The sequence below is a fragment of the Tachyglossus aculeatus genome, chromosome 10 (genome assembly GCF_015852505.1).
Source record: "Tachyglossus aculeatus isolate mTacAcu1 chromosome 10, mTacAcu1.pri, whole genome shotgun sequence".
Lineage (NCBI taxonomy): Eukaryota > Metazoa > Chordata > Mammalia > Monotremata > Tachyglossidae > Tachyglossus > Tachyglossus aculeatus.
Window position 1 is genome coordinate 19,465,986 of NC_052075.1, and position 15,867 is coordinate 19,481,852.

Sequence of the window (15,867 nt, forward strand, 5' to 3'; positions counted from 1 at the left end):
CGGTCAGGAAGCCAAGCCCTGCGTCTGCACGTCTTGGAGACCTCCCCCACTTCCCTCAACTCCTCGTGCATCGGTGGGGTCAGAGAAGGAGAATGGGGAGAGGCTGCTGAGAGTTAGATCGCTCTTTCCCCACTCTGCCCTAGTCTCGGCCAACATAGGTCGGAGAAGTTTGAAGCTGGGACAGGTCCTGGGAGCGCATCTGCTTGGGGGCTCTGAGAGCCAAGAATAATAATGATGATAACGATGGTGTTTGCTAAGCACTTACTATGTGCCAACCACTGTCAGAAGATCCGCTTCAAGAGCCCAGGGGTTGCAAATGACAAACTGATGCTCGGGAGCAAAGCCGCGGAGGCCTGAGGGGCTGGGGAAGGAAGGCACAGCCAGGAGTAGTAGTACAGTGCTCTGCACACGGTAAGCGCTCAATAAATGCGATTGACTGATTGATTGATAGTACAGTGCTCTGCACACAGTAAGCGCTCAATAAATACGATTGAATGAATGAATAATAATGGTACTTGTGAAGCGCTTACTATATGGCAAGGGATTTTGTAAGCGTTGGGGTAGATAGAAGTTAATCAGGTTGGACACAGTCCCTGTCCCACACGGGGCTCACACCCTCCATCCCCATTTTACAAATGGGGTAACAGAGGCCCGGTAGACTGAAGTGACTTGCCCCAGGTCACACAGCAAACACGTGGCCACGCTGCTCCTCTAAGACACTGGCTCCCCCCAGCCCCAGCGGGACTCAGTATTGACTAAAAGGGGAAGGAGGTGAGGGGAGAGAGGCAGGCCAGAAAGCTCTGTCGCTCTGGGGCGTAAACTGATGGGGCCGAACAAGATTTGGAAGGGTAGGTGTGGGATGAGGAAGAAGGCTCAGGAGGAAGCCTGCAGCTGAGGAGAGTCAGCTCCACCTTCCTTTCCGGACATGGCCAAGGCCATCCATCCCCTTGCCCATCCGGATGGTATCACGCCCATGAAACCTTCCCGGCGTATCCCAGCCTGTCCTCTGGCAAAAGACCAAATCCTAACCCCACGTATTATTTTGGACAGGGAGATAGTGCTGGAGAAAGGAGAATCACCCTTTGAGGTTTTTCACCCTCTATTTTTTCTGTCTTTCCCCAAAGCCATCAACTGTGGTCTGTGGGGCAGAGTGAATTCCCTTCGAGGTGGAAAGTTATACCTACCCTTCCCCCTCTAGACTGTAAGCTCGCCGTGGGCAGGGAATGGGTCTGTTTATTGTTCTCTTGTGCTCTGCCAACCACTTAGTACAGTGCTCCGCACACAGTAAGTGCTCAACAAATACGACTGATTGAATGAATGAATGACTTAGCGGCGAGCTTTTGAAGGCACCAACGCCGAGCCGCCGGCTGTTAGCTTCGAGAAGGCCCCAAGAGTTGAAATGTAGGCGACGTTGCGGTTGCCCTTCGGAGAGTTGAAAGGATGACCCTGTGGTGGTCCGGCTCCTCACTGCCCCCACCCCTCACCCCCCAGGAGCTCATCAAGCTTTTTTTTAGACTGTGAGCCCACTGTTGGGTAGGGACTGTCTCTATATGTTGCCAATTTGTACTTCCCAAGCACTTAGTACAGTGCTGTGCACATAGTAAGCCCTCAATAAATGCGATTGATGATGATGATCAAGCGACTGATTTTCCGAGGACGCTCAACTGGCTGGCGTCGCTGAACCAAGCCATCCTTTCTTGCTCCCTGGAACAACGAGGGTGCAGAACAACCCGGCTCTGGTCTCTCTCGCAGGTTCTTCAAACTTCTGATGGAGACCATCAAGAGGAAGAGCAGTAAACTGACTGCTTTCAACCTGGTGAACTCGCGCAGAGCAAACCAGCGGGATCTGGATACCGATGAGGATGCTCCCGCCAGTCAGGTGAGCAGGAGAAGGCCAAGTTCCCAAGGGGGTGCGGCCCCGGCCCCCCCATTTCGCCTCCTGCCCCGTCCCTCTGCCCTCTGTCCAATTGGCCATGCCGCCACTCCAGCCCATTCACCTTGAAGAAGCAGCATGGCTCAGTGGAAAGAGCCCGGGCTTAGGAGTCAGAGGTCATGGGTTCTAATACCGGCTCCCCCACATGCCTGCCGTGTGACCTTGGGAAAGTCACGTAACTTCTCGGAGCCTCAGTGACCTCATCTGTAAAATGGGGATCAAGACTGTGAGCCCCGTGTGGGACAACATGATTACCTTGTATCCCCCGAGCGCTTTGAACAGTGCTCTGCACATAGCGCTTAACAAATGCCATCGTTATTATTATTATTATTGTCCAATTTACGTGCCCTTTGATGTTTCGCAAAGCAAAGAAACTATCCTCCAAGGACCATTTCAAGTTAGCCTTGAAATGGGGTGGTCACTCCTTAGAGGGAGGCCAGGATTGAGGGGGTGGGGCACTGGTTTATTTCACCCAAGAGCAGAGCTCTCGTTAAGTGGGCCATGCGCTTCTCCCGTTCCGAGAATCTTAAGTGGTTGGGAGGTGGAGGAAAGGAAAGGATTGCGTGAGAACAGTCACTCAGCAGCAGAGCCGAACGGAAGAATGTTGGAGAAATTGTCTCCCTAAGCATCCGTTAATGGATTGGTCCCACGAGAAAGCAGCCGGAACATTGAACCAGCCCGGGATGCCTCGGCTCGCCCAGGGTAGAGGGTTGGCCTCAACCTTGGCAGGCCTCGACTACGCTTCTGAGCCAGGGCTGCCGGGGTGGAGAGGCCTGAAAGAATCAAGGAGAAGAAGAGGGAGGAAGCGGCGATAAGGGGAGGCGTTCCGGGAGGAAAAGAGCTGGCGCTGAGTGGTATTGGAGAGGACGGGAGAAAGCAATCAGAGAGGCCTTAAGGAAGAAATGGTATCGGCTGTTTGTTTTTTATTCCGTGGTGGAACTGGAAGGCTGAGAGGAAGAGCATTCTCTGTGCATATATAAAGAGGTGCCAGTGTGATCGTGGGCAAGTGCCAAAGAGGTTCTGTGTGTGGATAAAGTCCCGAAACGCCGAATGGCTTGCTGAACCAAGCCCTGCGTAAGAGAGCTGTGCGTCCCTAGAGAGAAATGGTGGGAAGCAGCGTGGCCTAGGGAATAGATCACGGACTTGGGAGGCACAGCGTGGCTCAGTGGAAAGAGCCCGGGCTTTGGAGTAAGAGGTCATGGGTTCAAATCCCGGCTCCGCCAACTGTCAGCTGTGTGACTTTGGGCAAGGCGCTTAACTTCTGTGTGTCTCCCAAATACAGCTTAGTGGGAGACAGAGGACTTTGGTTCTAATCCTCTGTCCCTTTGCTGCTGTGGGACCTTGGGCAAGTTGTTTAACTTTTCCCCCTCGTCCCCCTCTCCATCCCCCCATCCTACCTCCTTCCCTTCCCCACAGCACCTGTATATATGTTTGTACATATTTATTACTCTATTTATTTTACTTGTACATATCTATTCTATTTATTTTATTTTGTTAGTATGTTTGGTTTTGTCTCCCCCTTTTAGACTGTGAGCCCACTGTTGGGTAGGGACTGTCTCTATATGTTGCCAATTTGTACTTCCCAAGCGCTTAGTACAGTGCTCTGCACACAGTAAGCGCTCAATAAATGCGATTGATGATGATGATGATGATGAAGGACCTGGGTTCTAATCTCGGCTCCATCACTTGTCTGCTGTGGGCGGGTCACTTCCCTTTTCTGCGTCTGTCACCTCATCTGTAAAAATGGGGATTAAGACCGTGAGCCCCATGTCAGACATGGACCGTAACCACCCTGATTATCTCCTTCTACCTCCATGCTGAATACAGTGCCTGACACATAGTAACTGCTCAAATACCATTTAAAATTTAAAAAGCCGTGCTTTTGATGCAGCGGTGCCCATCGGGCTCTTGGGGGAAAAAGGGAGTCTTGAAAAGGTGGAAGGGGCCATGAAAGGCAGATAGAAGGGCTTTTCCCCCAGATTCTCTGTGATTCCTTTAGGGGCTGGGTGTTCTTTGGCCAGTAGAGTTCACAGGTTTAATATTTGTTTAATTTGAGAAAAGAAATTTATTTTAAAACCATCGGATACGGGCTGCAACCCTGAAAGGGAGGAAACTGTGGACAAAGAGCTCGTCTACCAGCTCTGTTATGTTGTACCTTCCCGAGCGCCCAGTACAGTGCCCTACACACAGTAAGCACTCAATAAATACCAGTGATCGATTGAGGAAGGCCGCCGGTTATTTAGCGTTTGGGCAGTTTCTCATGGCTCATGTGAAGTACTAGATTTGGTCCCTCATAGGGCTTGGAGTCTGATAGCAGAATCTCAAAGAGGTAAACACGCGGTCCCTCCAGCGAGGGACAAGAATGAATTGAGCGGGAGGAGTCGATCCCTTCATCCCATTTGAGGACCAACCCCCGGAAGCTAACGTTTCTCCTCACGCCATTCCTCAAGCTGCAGGAAAATTTTGAGGACGACAAGGAAGTGGAAGGGCCGATCGTTGACGGCGAGGCGGAAGAAGGAGATGCCGACGCCACTGACAAGAAGCACAGAGAAAAGCAAGAGGAAGAGGTAGGGTGGGGATCTACCTCAGAGGGCATTTTAGTTCTGGGGGATGCCGATCCAGCCACCGATGAGTGTCTCGGCTGGGGTCAGTCAGGGGAAGTGAATTTGCCGTCTCTTGCACCTCCTTAGCGATCCCCGGTAGGCCTTGAATGGACCGGCATGACTGCTCAAGGGGAACAGGTCATGTGGTGAGTTACCTCTAGGTCGGGTGAACTTTTGGGGTCTTGCCAGGCCTGGCAGTAAAGTTTTCCGTCCTCCGGGAGAACCAAGTTCCGTTGCCTGAATACCGTCCCAGAATTCCAGGAAGGCCCGTAAAGTTGCCCTTGTGAATGTCACTGCTGAGATTAGGAGTCAGGATAGAGTAGAAAAGCAGTGCAGCCTAATGGATAGAGCATGGGCTTGGGAGTCGGGAGGACCAAGGATCTGTAGTCCCGGCTCCGACCCTTGTCCGCTGCGTGACTTCGAGCGAGTCACATCACTTCTCTGGGCCTCGGTTCCCTCGTCCGTAAAATGCTGATTAAGACCGCGAGCCCCGATTAGCTTGTGTCTACCCCAACGCTTACAAGAGTGTGGGGCACATAGTAAGCGCTTAACAAATACCATTAAAAAAAAAAAATGAGTCGGACACCAACAACTTCATTTGCAAGATGTGGGTAACGGAAGGCCAGAGAATGATTAAGGTAAGGTCTCCCAAAAAGAGTCAGGGCCAGGAATCGTTTCGTACAGTGCTCTGCACATGGATCGATTGACTAGAATATATCTGGCCCCCACCCAGGTGGACTACGAGAGCGAAGAGGAAGAGCACGAGGAGAACGACGAGAACGAGGACGAACAAGAGGACGAGGAGGGCGACGGCGAGGAGCGGCAGGAGGACGAGGAGGCCGGTCTGCTTCCGGAGGGAGATGGCCAAGCGCCTTCCTCCCTCAGACACGTCGGGAGAAGAAAGTCCGGAAGCCAGGCAGATGGAATGGCCGAGCTGAGGATTCAGGCCGTGAGGAACGTCCATCCAAACATACAGGACTACGCCTACGACCCAGTGGAAGGTCTGTGGTGTGAGGTAAGGAAAAGAGCCCAGCCTCGGTGGGCTGGGATTGTTTGTGATGGACGTGAAAGAATGCGAGGGTGAAACCAGGAAGACTCAGAATCCTGGTTTTTTTTTGTTTCTGGAGGGTTTTTTGGAGGTGGTGGTGGCAGGGTTTATGGCTTTTATTAGAGTTTAGTATGTGCCAGGCACTGTTCTAAGCGCTGGGGTAGGCCCCTATGTTAATTAGGTTGGACACAGTCCCCGTCCCCCAAGGGGCTCGCGGTCTATGTAGGAGGGAGAATAGGTATTGAATTCCCATTGCACAGTTGAGGAGACTGAGGTACAGGGAAGTGAAGTGACTTGCCTGAGGTCCCGGAACAAGCAGTTGGCAGAGGCAGGATTGGAACCCAAGTCCTCTGACTCCCGGGCCCACGCTCTGTCCGCTAGGCCACACTGCTTCCCAAGGAGAAATTTAAAGCAAGTTCACCGGGTTTTACCGTAGATGCCTCCTCCTCCCTCTCCGGGTCGAGCCCTTTAAGGAGCCAAAGATCTAGAACCAGGCGGGCTGGGAGTCAGAGGATCTGGGTTCTAATGTCAGTTCTGCCAGCTGTCTGCCGGGTGACCTAGGGCAAGTCACTTCCCTTCTCCTGGCCTCAGTTACCTCGTCTGCCAAATGGGGATCAGAGCGGGAGCCCCATGTGGAACAGGGACCGTGTCCAACCTGCTTAACTAGTACCGACCCCAGCGCTTGGAACCGTGCTTGGCACCTAGTAAGCGCTTCAGTGCTTTTGTTATTCATTTATTGAGCGCTTACTGTGGGCAGAGCACTGTACTAAGCGCTTATGATCGTTGTTGGTATTATTGTTATTATTGAGTGCTATTGGGAGAGTCCTGGAAGTCGCCCCATCACGATAGCCAGGCCAGATGACATACGACGACCTTTAGTTAACGGCTGTTAACTCACCGGGGGCGGAGGATGTGTCGGTTATACTGTTCTGTCGTACTCTCCCCAGCCCTGCACGTAGTCAGCGTTCAGTAAACGTGACCGACTGCTCGACCAAGCATCGTCATCCCCAAAAACTGGTTGCCACCCCCCTCGTCGGGTCAGGATTTGGGGTCCCAGCTCCCCTAAAGGGCCTGACCCCCGCCCAGAGAAGCTCCCGACCCCTTCCTGTGCTTCCTCTCCAGGTATCCCTGAAGCTGCCCCTGATGAAGGTGCACTTCGACCTGTGCTCCCTGGTGGTCTCCCTGGCCCAGCACGTGGTGGTCTACGAGACCAAGGGAATCACCCGCTGCCTCCTGAACGACGCCACCAAGAAGAACGGGGAGAAGGAGCTCGTTTTAAATACCGAGGGGATCAACCTTCCGGAGCTCTTCAAATACGCCAGCGTACGTAAGCTGCCGTCCGGGCGGGCTCCGGCCGACGAGCGGAGCCCCTTGATTTCAGCAGCGGACCCGCTCTTCTCTGGCAGTGATGCGGCGATGACTCAGGGGGGCCAAAATAGTCTCTTGAAGCTCCGCCACTTCATCATCATCAATCGTATTTATTGAGCGCTTACTGTGTGCAGGGCACTGGACTAAGCGCTTGGGAAGTACAAGTTGGCAACATATACAGTCCCTACCCAACAGTGGGCTCACAGTCTAAAAGGGGGAGACAGAGAACAGAACCAAACATACTAACAAAATAAATAGAATAGATATGTACAAGTAAAATAAATGTGTGACTTTGGGCAAGTCACTTCTCTGGGCCTCAGTTCCCTCATCTGTAAAATGGGGATTAAGACTGAGCCTCACTTGGGACAACCTGATCACCTTGTAGCCTCCTCAGCGCTTAGAACGGTGCTTTGCACATTGTAAGCGCTTAACAAATGCCTTCATTCGTTCGTTCATTATTATAGTATTTCTCGAGCGCTACTTTTTTATTCTTCTGATACTTGTTAACCGCTTACTATGTGCCAGGCACTGTTCTAAGCGCTGGCGCAGATACGAGGTAATCAGGTTGGACACAGTCCCTGTCCCACGTGGGGCTCACAGTCTTCATCCTCGTTTTACAGATGAGGGAACTGAGTCACAGAGAAGTAAAGTGGCTTGCCCAGGGTCAAGCAGCAGACAAGTGGCAGAGCCGGGAGCAGAACACAGATCTTTCCCAGGTCCCATGGTCCATCCATTAGGTCACGCTGCTTCTGACCTACTCTGGGCCAAGCCCTGTGCTAAGCACTAATGTCGATACCGCATTAGCAGGTCAAGACAACAGTTCCTGCCCCCGGCAGGGCACTTTGTCAAGCAATACGTAGCCTCGAAGGAAGGCTGGGCCTCCGAAGTCAATGAATTGAGCCTCCAAGGGGCCAGTGGGAGCCTAGTTTACTGCAGAACCTTCATCTTTCCCAGAATTCCCAAGGAAGTTTAGAGTTGCCTAAGCCACGCTGAGGTCTCCGGGAGAACAAGTCGGCATGGCCTGTGAGCCCGTTGTTGGGTAGGGACCGTCTCTATATGTTGCCGATTTGGACTTCCCAAGCACTTAGTACAGTGCTCTGCACACAGTGAGCGCTCAGTAAATACGATTGAATAGCGGAAAGAGCGTGGCTGGGAGTCGGAGAACTTGGGGTCTAATCCCAGCTCTGCCATTTGCCTCCTGAGCCAAGTTACTTTGCTGCTCTGTGCCTCGGTTTCCTCATCTGGAAAACGGGGACTCCCTCCCTGTTCTCCCTCCTACTTCGACCGCGAGCCCCACGTGGGTCAGGGACTGAGTCAGATCTGATTGTCTTGTATCTGTTGCGTAAGCACAGTGCTTGGCACATAGTAAGCATTTAACGAGCACCACGGTTGCTCTCATTATGAAGTCGGGGCGGGAATCTCCCACCCTACAGGGTCCCATTTTTTTCCCTACGGCCCGAGCCCAGAGGTCACATCGATCCCCTTGCCCCCAGCTCAGACCGCTCCTCTCCCGCTCCTCTGGTCCCTTGAAATTCCTTCTGAGCCGCTACCACCCTCTGCAATTTCCGGCGGATCCCGTCCATTCGAGCAGTCCTTTCCTGTCAAAGCGCCCTTCTTCCGTAGTCTCCCGCTGGGCAGCCTCCCCCGGAGACTGGGAAAACAGGGAATAAAGAGATCCCCGTCCCCGAGATTCACCTCCGCTTCGCAGGGTTCATTTCCCGTCTGGATGGTTTTGTCTGTGGAAATTGGACAGCAGACAACCGGGCTCTGTCCGGGCGGATCGCCTGGTTAGGGCCGGGCACGACCCAGCTCTGCAAACCGTAATAGCAGCGACAGTTGAACGCCAGTTAGGCTGAATCCCCGGTGGGTCCTGGCTGGAGTCAAGGCTCTTGTTTTCTGGGGCTGATTCATCTCCATTGATGGCCCTTCCTTCTCTTTCTCGGGGGATTTAGCCGGCAGACTTAATAGATCCACCCGGGAGGAAATGGCTTCCCGCTAATGAGCTTCAAGCTGGCTTTGTTTCACCTCATTCCTCTGGCGCTGGAGGAAAGTGTGATTTCGTGTAGCGCCAGTCCACGCTGGCGTCACCGGGGCAAGCTTTCTTGTCACCAGGCCGAAGGATGGAAGGCAGAGGGAATCATTCATTCATTCAATCGTATTTATTGAGCGCTTACTGCGTGCAGAGCACTGTACTAAGCGCTTGGGAAGTTGGCAACATGTAGAAACAGTCCCTACCCAACAACGGATTCACCTTATCATAACCCCACTCTCCAAACCGGCCTATTACCACAAATCAGACCCTAACCCAGGCGTGCTTGAAAACGGTGACAGTCTGCAAGTTTGACGGTCTACTGTGGTTTCCTCTGACCTAAAAGCCTCTGGAGGAACATGGCACTTTTCAACTGAGAAGCCGGCTTTTTCTCGGGCGTAATAAGTGAAGGGATCATCACAGGAGCAGGAAGCTTGAGAGCCAAAGATCAGAGCTCAGGGATGTCCAACTACTTAGCAGTTACCGGGATTTAACTCCAGCTTCCTTTCAGACAGCACAAATTCCCAAGGATTTTCACCTCTTTCTTCACTGTCACATAACTCGGTGCTTACTGGGTGAAGAGCACTGTACTAAGCGCCTGGGAAAAGACTATAGAGTTGGTAGGCGCAAACCCCATCCTTTACGGTCTAGCCGGGGAGGTGGACATTAAAATAAATTACGGGTTTGGGGGAAAGCAACAATATATACATAATTGCAGTGGGTGTGGGGAGAGCGCCCAAGACCATAGGCGATGCAGAAGCAGTCAGGGAAGACTTCCTGGTGGAGAAATGATTTTAGTAGGGCTTTGAAGATGGGAGAGTAGCAGTTGGTTGGATGTGTTGTTATGCATTCTCCCAAGTGCTTAGGAGTGTATTGTACTTTAGCATAAGCGTTTAGCATGGGGCTTTGCACACAGCAAGCACCCAATAAATACCACTGATTTATTGATAGGAGAGGGAGTGCCTTAAAGCCGATGGCGAGGAGTTTCCACTTGATCTTTTCTACTCTCCTAAGCGCTCAGAACAATGTTGTGCACATAGTAAGCACTCAATAAATACCACGGATGATGATGCGGAGAGGCAGTCCCCGGAACAGACCCTTTAACCGGCTGTTTCCTTCTCTCCTCCCCTGACCCTCCCCCGTCCCCAGGCCCTGGATCTGCAGCGTCTCTATTCCAACGACATCCACGCCATGGCCAATACGTACGGCATCGAGGCGGCCCTGCGGGTGATCGAGAAGGAAATCAAAGACGTGTTTGCCGTGTACGGTAAGGAGCCTGCCCGGGGGTGGGGTTGGAGGAGGTGGGGGCTGGCTTGTTCGGCGACTGCCTGAGGGAAATGGTAAAAAATTATAATCATCTTAAGTACTTGCTAAGCTTCCCCTGGCCATCCGGGAGGTTGATGCCTTTTCTTCATCCCCATTTAATGGTTGGGGAAATGAAGGCCAGGAAGATGCTAACCCCTCGCCGAAGGGTGTGAGGCTGGCCCAGGAGCCAGGCCCAAGCCCTCCCGGAATCCCATGCTGAGGCGGCATTTCCCCGGGAAAACAGACCAGAAGCAGCATAGCTTAGTGGTTAGAGCACGGGCCTGGGATTCGAAAGGACTTGGGTTCTAATTCCGACTCTGCCGCGTGTCTGCTGTGTGACCTTGGGCAAGTTCCGTGACTTCCCTGGGCCTCAGTTCCCTCATCTGGAAAGTGGGGATTAAGAGTGTGAGCCCCCCCCGACTGTCTGGCAGCTACCCCAGCATTCAGTACCTTAACAAACAATGCAACTATCATTATTGCTTAAAATGACTTCTGAAGGATGAGGGAGTGTGCAGTCTGGGAAGGGGACAGGGACCGAAAGGACCTTGAAAAATCAAGCGCGTTCTTTGAGCCGATTAAAAGAGGCATCGTGAGGTAAAGTAGCCTTTGATGCGAACCTCCCAGGAAAACCATTAAGAATAGAGTCTGGGCCTGGTCAGAAGGACCAGGGTTCTAATACTAAAATGCCTTCTAATAATAATAATAATAATAATAATGGCATTTATTAAGCTCTTACTATTTGCAAAGCACTGTTCTAAGCGCTGGGGGGGATACAAGGTGATCAGGTTGTCCCACGTGGGGCTCACAGTGTTCATCCCCATTTTACAGGTGAGGGAATGAGGGACAGAGAAGTTGAGTGACTTGCCCAAAGTCACACAGCTGGCAAGTGGAGGAGCTGGGATTTGAACCCATGACCTCTGACTCCAAAGCCCGGGCTCTTTTCCACCGAGCCACGCTTCTAGACTGTGAGCCCGCTGTTGGGTAGGGACCATCTCTATATGTTGCCAACTTGGACTTCCCAAGCGCTTGGTACAGTGCTCTGCACATAGTAAGCACTCAATAAATACGATTGAATGAATGAATGAATGAATACTGACTCCTCCATTTGTCTACTCTGTAACCCTGGGCAACCTGCTTCTCTTCTCCGGGCCTCCGTGACCTCATCTGTAAAAGGAGGATTAAGATTGTGAGCCCTATATGGGACAGGAACCGTGATCCACCCTGACTATCTTGTATCTACCCCAGCACTTAGTACAGCGCCTGGCACGGAGTAATTACTATTATCATCAAGTACCGTCCCGAGTCATTTCCGATTCATAGCGACTCTGTGGATATATTTTCTCCAGAACGTCCCATCTTCTGCCATAACGGTGAACGCTTAACAAATACCATAAAAAAAACCCAGCAAGGGACAGGTCCCCGACCCATTTTTTTTTTTTTAAAACCATAAACCTTTAAACTTTTGTTAACCACAGGGAATTTCAGGAACCTTGTCCGTGCTTCGGGCCCGCAAAAACCGGGCCCGCTCCCGTTTCATGAGTTTCTTTGCTCGGGAGAGGAGCCGTCCAGACAGCCTGCCTTTCCCATTCGGGCCTCGGAATAGGAGGATGGTTCAGGGGGTCGGGAAGGAACGGGATGGCCCCCCCTTCACTCGGAGACAGCCCCCGCACGGAAAAGCCACTTCCCTTTGCCCTGGAAGATTCCAGTGGACGATTTCGGTGCTTCCCCCAGCGCCACTCTTATCTGAGCTTTGGATTTGTTCCTTTTGGGAACCGATCCAGATGTCCGGATGTTTTCTTTTGTTGTCTGCCTCCCCCTTCTAGACTGCGAGCCCGACGTTGGGTAGGGACCGTCTCTACTTGTACTTCCCAAGCGCTTAGTACAGTGCCCTGCACACAGTAAGCGCTCAGTAAATACGACTGAATGAATGAATGTCTGTGAAGCAGCAGGGCTTAGCGGAAGGAGGCTGGGCTTGGGAGTCAGAAGGCGTGGATTCTAATCCCATCTCCGCCACTTGTCTGCTGTGTGACTGTGGGCAAGCCACTTAACTTCTCTGTGCCTCCGTTACCTCATCTGTAAAATGGGGATTAAGACTGTGAGCCCTACATGGGACAGCCTGATTACCTTGTTATCTACCCCAGCGCTGAAAACAGTGTTTGGCACGTAGTAAGCGCTTAACAAATGCCATAATTATTATTATTATTACATCTGCATCTTTGTGAGGTCAAACGTGCACCTCGTACTCTCACCAGGAGGCTGAATTTCCTGGAAGTGGAATGCTCTAATCTAGGTGGTTGCTGTGTAAAGTGTGGATCAATAAAACCAAAAACTATTTTGAAGGAACAAATGGTCATTCCCTCGCCATTTGGGTTCCCCATTTTTGCATCCTCTCTCTCTTCCGCTCCCCCTCCCTCAGGGGTGACCTGTCGTTCATTCACTCACTCGTATTTGTTGAGCGCTTACCTTGTGCAGAGCACTGTAGTAAGCACTCGGGAGAGTGCAATATAATAATAAACAGACACATTTCCGTGCCCACGGTGAGCTTACTGTCATGTGCTAAAAAAGGCCATGCCTTTGAAACGGAAAGAGCACCATGAAGGTGGTGTAGTGGATAGAGCACGGATTTGGGAGTCCGAAGGTCACAGTTTCTTTCCCCGGCTCCCCCACGTGTCTGCTCTGTGACCTTGGGCAAGTCACTTCACTTCTCCGGGCCTCATTTCCCTCATCATCATCATGATCAATCGTATTTATTGAGTGCTTACTGTGTGCAGAGCACTCATCTGTCAAATGGGGAGTGAGACTGTGAGCCCCAGGTGGGGCAGGTTCTGTGCCCAACCCAATTTGCTTGTATCCACCCCAGCGCTTAGTACAGTGCCCGGCACACAGTAAGCGCTCAACAAGTACCATAGTTATCATAGTTGTTACTCTGTCTGTCAGTGGAGTTGGATTACAGGTGGAGGGTTTTCCAAGGAAGGCAGAGCTTGTGGGAATTGCTGGAACTCCGTTGGATGTCCCTACTCCTGCTCCCAGCCGCAATTCCTTGCTTCCCACCCCGATCTGTCATCTCCCTAGCTGGGGGCTCGGGGCCCGCTCTGTCTGCCAGTCACATGGGAGTAATGTTAGTGGACATGTGGCGTCATGGGTGGGGAATGGGGGCTTGGCCCAGCGCCAGCCTGGAGAGAGGGCCGGGGAGGGGAACGTAGCCAAGGAAGTACCGGGTCTGAGCTGTGGGGGAAAATTTAACGCTTTATCCTTCATCTCCTCCCCCTCACCTCTCCTTTCCCGATCGCCGATTCTCCCCGACGGTGCTCTGCCCGGCAGGAATCAAGGTTGATCCTCGCCACCTTTCCCTGGTGGCAGATTACATGTGCTTCGAAGGCGTCTACAAACCACTGAACCGCTACGGGATCCAGTCCAACTCGTCCCCCCTGCAGCAGATGACGTTCGAAACCAGCTTCAAGTTCCTGAAGCAAGCCACCATGATGGGTCAGTGCTTGGCCCTGAATTACCTCTACGTTACCCTTCCTTTCCCTCGCCCGCCCCTCCCCTTGGGCTCTTCGGTGCCAAACCCCCCCGTCCTTAGAGGCTGGGCGGGGTGAAAGCCTTTATTTAGGGTCCTCGTCCCCTCCCTGTCCCCACCCCCTGGGGGGTCCTGGCGGCCCCTGAAAAGCTGCCCCATAATCAGAGCCCGTCTTTGTGGTCGGAACAGGTGCGCAGGACGAGCTGAGATCGCCTTCGGCGTGCCTGGTGGTTGGGAAGGTGGTCAAGGGCGGAACTGGCCTGTTCGACCTCAAGCAGCCCCTGAGATAACGGCCGGCCGAGGCGACCGACAGCCGGAGGCCGCACTGGGGAGACGCCAACTAGACTCGGGGGCCTCGCCACGCGGCCTCCTGGCCCGGAGAGGAGGGTCCCGGGGCGGCGGGCCAGAAATCGGACCTCGGCACCACCGTTGACTCTCCGGACGGCCTTGGGCGTTCTCCGCCTCGGTGTCCCCTTGCGAAAATGGGGGGCGTGATCCCTGCCCCTTCCCCGCTTCAGGGGGAGGTGGGATCACCTGCAGAGTGCTTTTGATCCCCTCAGCGAAGTTGTAATTTATGTATTACTAAAACCGGGTTTTTTTTTTCCCCTTCATCTCCCCCCAGTGCTTTCTGGTCAGTCATCTGAGCCAGTCGTTTTAACTCAGAGGACATGAGGCCTTGCAGCTTGGCAGGGTGGCTTCGAGAGGCACGGAGGCGAGCTGGGCTCGCCTGATGATCGGGATTCACATCTAATTCCGACCTCAGCGCTGGAGGACTCGGGCTGAAGTGCTGGCCAAGCCAGCCGGAGCCGGAGGGGAGCTCGCTTAGCAGGGGGAAGGGGAGCCTTACCTAGGAAAACTCCCAAAGCTTACAACTCCACGATCGGGGAGCTATGCTGCGGAGCCAGCGGGTGGGTGGGCATCTGCTGAGGGAGGAGCCGGGCCCAGGGCGGATGACTGACCCCGAGCCATCTCCCTCACCGCATCCGCAGACATTCCTTCCCCCCGGGAATCCGCCTTGCTGCCTTCAGGGGAGTTAGAAAGACGTCAGAGCCTTCCAAGTCCATAGGCTGACTCCCTCGGGCTGCAAAAATGCCGAAGGCCCACTTTCCCGGCTGCTTTGTGAATCCCCCAAGTGAAGCAGCTTGGTCTCGTGGAAAGAGCACAGGCCTAGGAGTGAGAAGGACATGGGTGCTACGTGTCTGCTGCGTGACCTTGGGCAAGGCACGTCCCTTCTCTGTTCCCCAGTTCCCTCATCTGGAATTTGGGGATTAAGGACTGTAAACCCCACGTGGGACAGGGACTGGGTAGAAACTGATTCCCTTGCTTCCACCCTAGTGCTTAGAACGGTGCTTGGCACAGAGTAAGCACTTAACAAATATCACTATCATTATTATTATTATTATTAAGTACAAGTTGGCACAGAGTAAGCACTTAACAAATATCACTATTATTATTATTATTATTAAGTACAAGTTGGCAACATACACAGAGACGGTCCCTACCCAAGAGCGGGCTCGCAGTCTAGAAGCGCTGACTATGTGCAAAGCACTGTTCTAAGCGCTGGGGTGATCAGGTTGTCCCACATGGGGCTCAATCAATCAATCAATCAATTGTATTGAGCGCTTACTGAGTGCAGAGCACTGGACTATTAGTGCTATTCATTTGAATGAGTCATTCGTTCAGTCAATTGTATTTAGTGAGCGCTGACTCTGTGCAGAGCACTGTACTAAGTGCTTGGGAGAGTACAGTGCTTGAGTATTATTAGGCTATTAATAGTAATCCCAGTGGCCTTCGGCCATCATGTAGGATGGACGTCTTTCTGGCAAGTTTAGCGCTGCAGTTCCCCAGCTCTGGGCCTCTGGTCTTTTTTCCTCGTCCTTCTCCTCCCCCTCACCCCCTTTTTTTTGGTATTCGTTAAGCGCTTACTATGTGCCAAGCACTGTTCTAAGCGCTGGGGATGTTACAAGGTGATCAGGTTGGCCCACGGGGTTAGCTCACAGTTTCAATCCCCGTTTAACAGATGAGAGAACTGAGGCACAGAGAGGTGAAGTGACTTGTCCA

The 15,867-nt window shown here is 52.6% G+C and overlaps 1 protein-coding gene across 2 annotated transcripts in view; it reads left to right on the plus strand.

The window, feature by feature from the left end:
• POLR1A (RNA polymerase I subunit A) overlaps window positions 1-14,422 on the plus strand; it is an 82,850-nt gene extending 68,428 nt beyond the window's left edge. Inside the window, exons 28-34 of one of the 2 annotated variants that reach the window (XM_038752372.1) lie at window positions 1,753-1,879; window positions 4,384-4,500; window positions 5,270-5,551; window positions 6,707-6,907; window positions 10,131-10,248; window positions 13,608-13,772; window positions 13,996-14,422. In XM_038752372.1, the coding sequence (XP_038608300.1) occupies window positions 1,753-1,879; window positions 4,384-4,500; window positions 5,270-5,551; window positions 6,707-6,907; window positions 10,131-10,248; window positions 13,608-13,772; window positions 13,996-14,096 (1,111 nt within the window). In that variant the 3' untranslated portion in view covers window positions 14,097-14,422. The remainder of the gene's footprint in view (window positions 1-1,752; window positions 1,880-4,383; window positions 4,501-5,269; window positions 5,552-6,706; window positions 6,908-10,130; window positions 10,249-13,607; window positions 13,773-13,995) is intronic. The other variant, XM_038752373.1, reaches the window with a different exon arrangement.
• The last annotated feature ends 1,445 nt before the right edge of the window (window positions 14,423-15,867 follow it).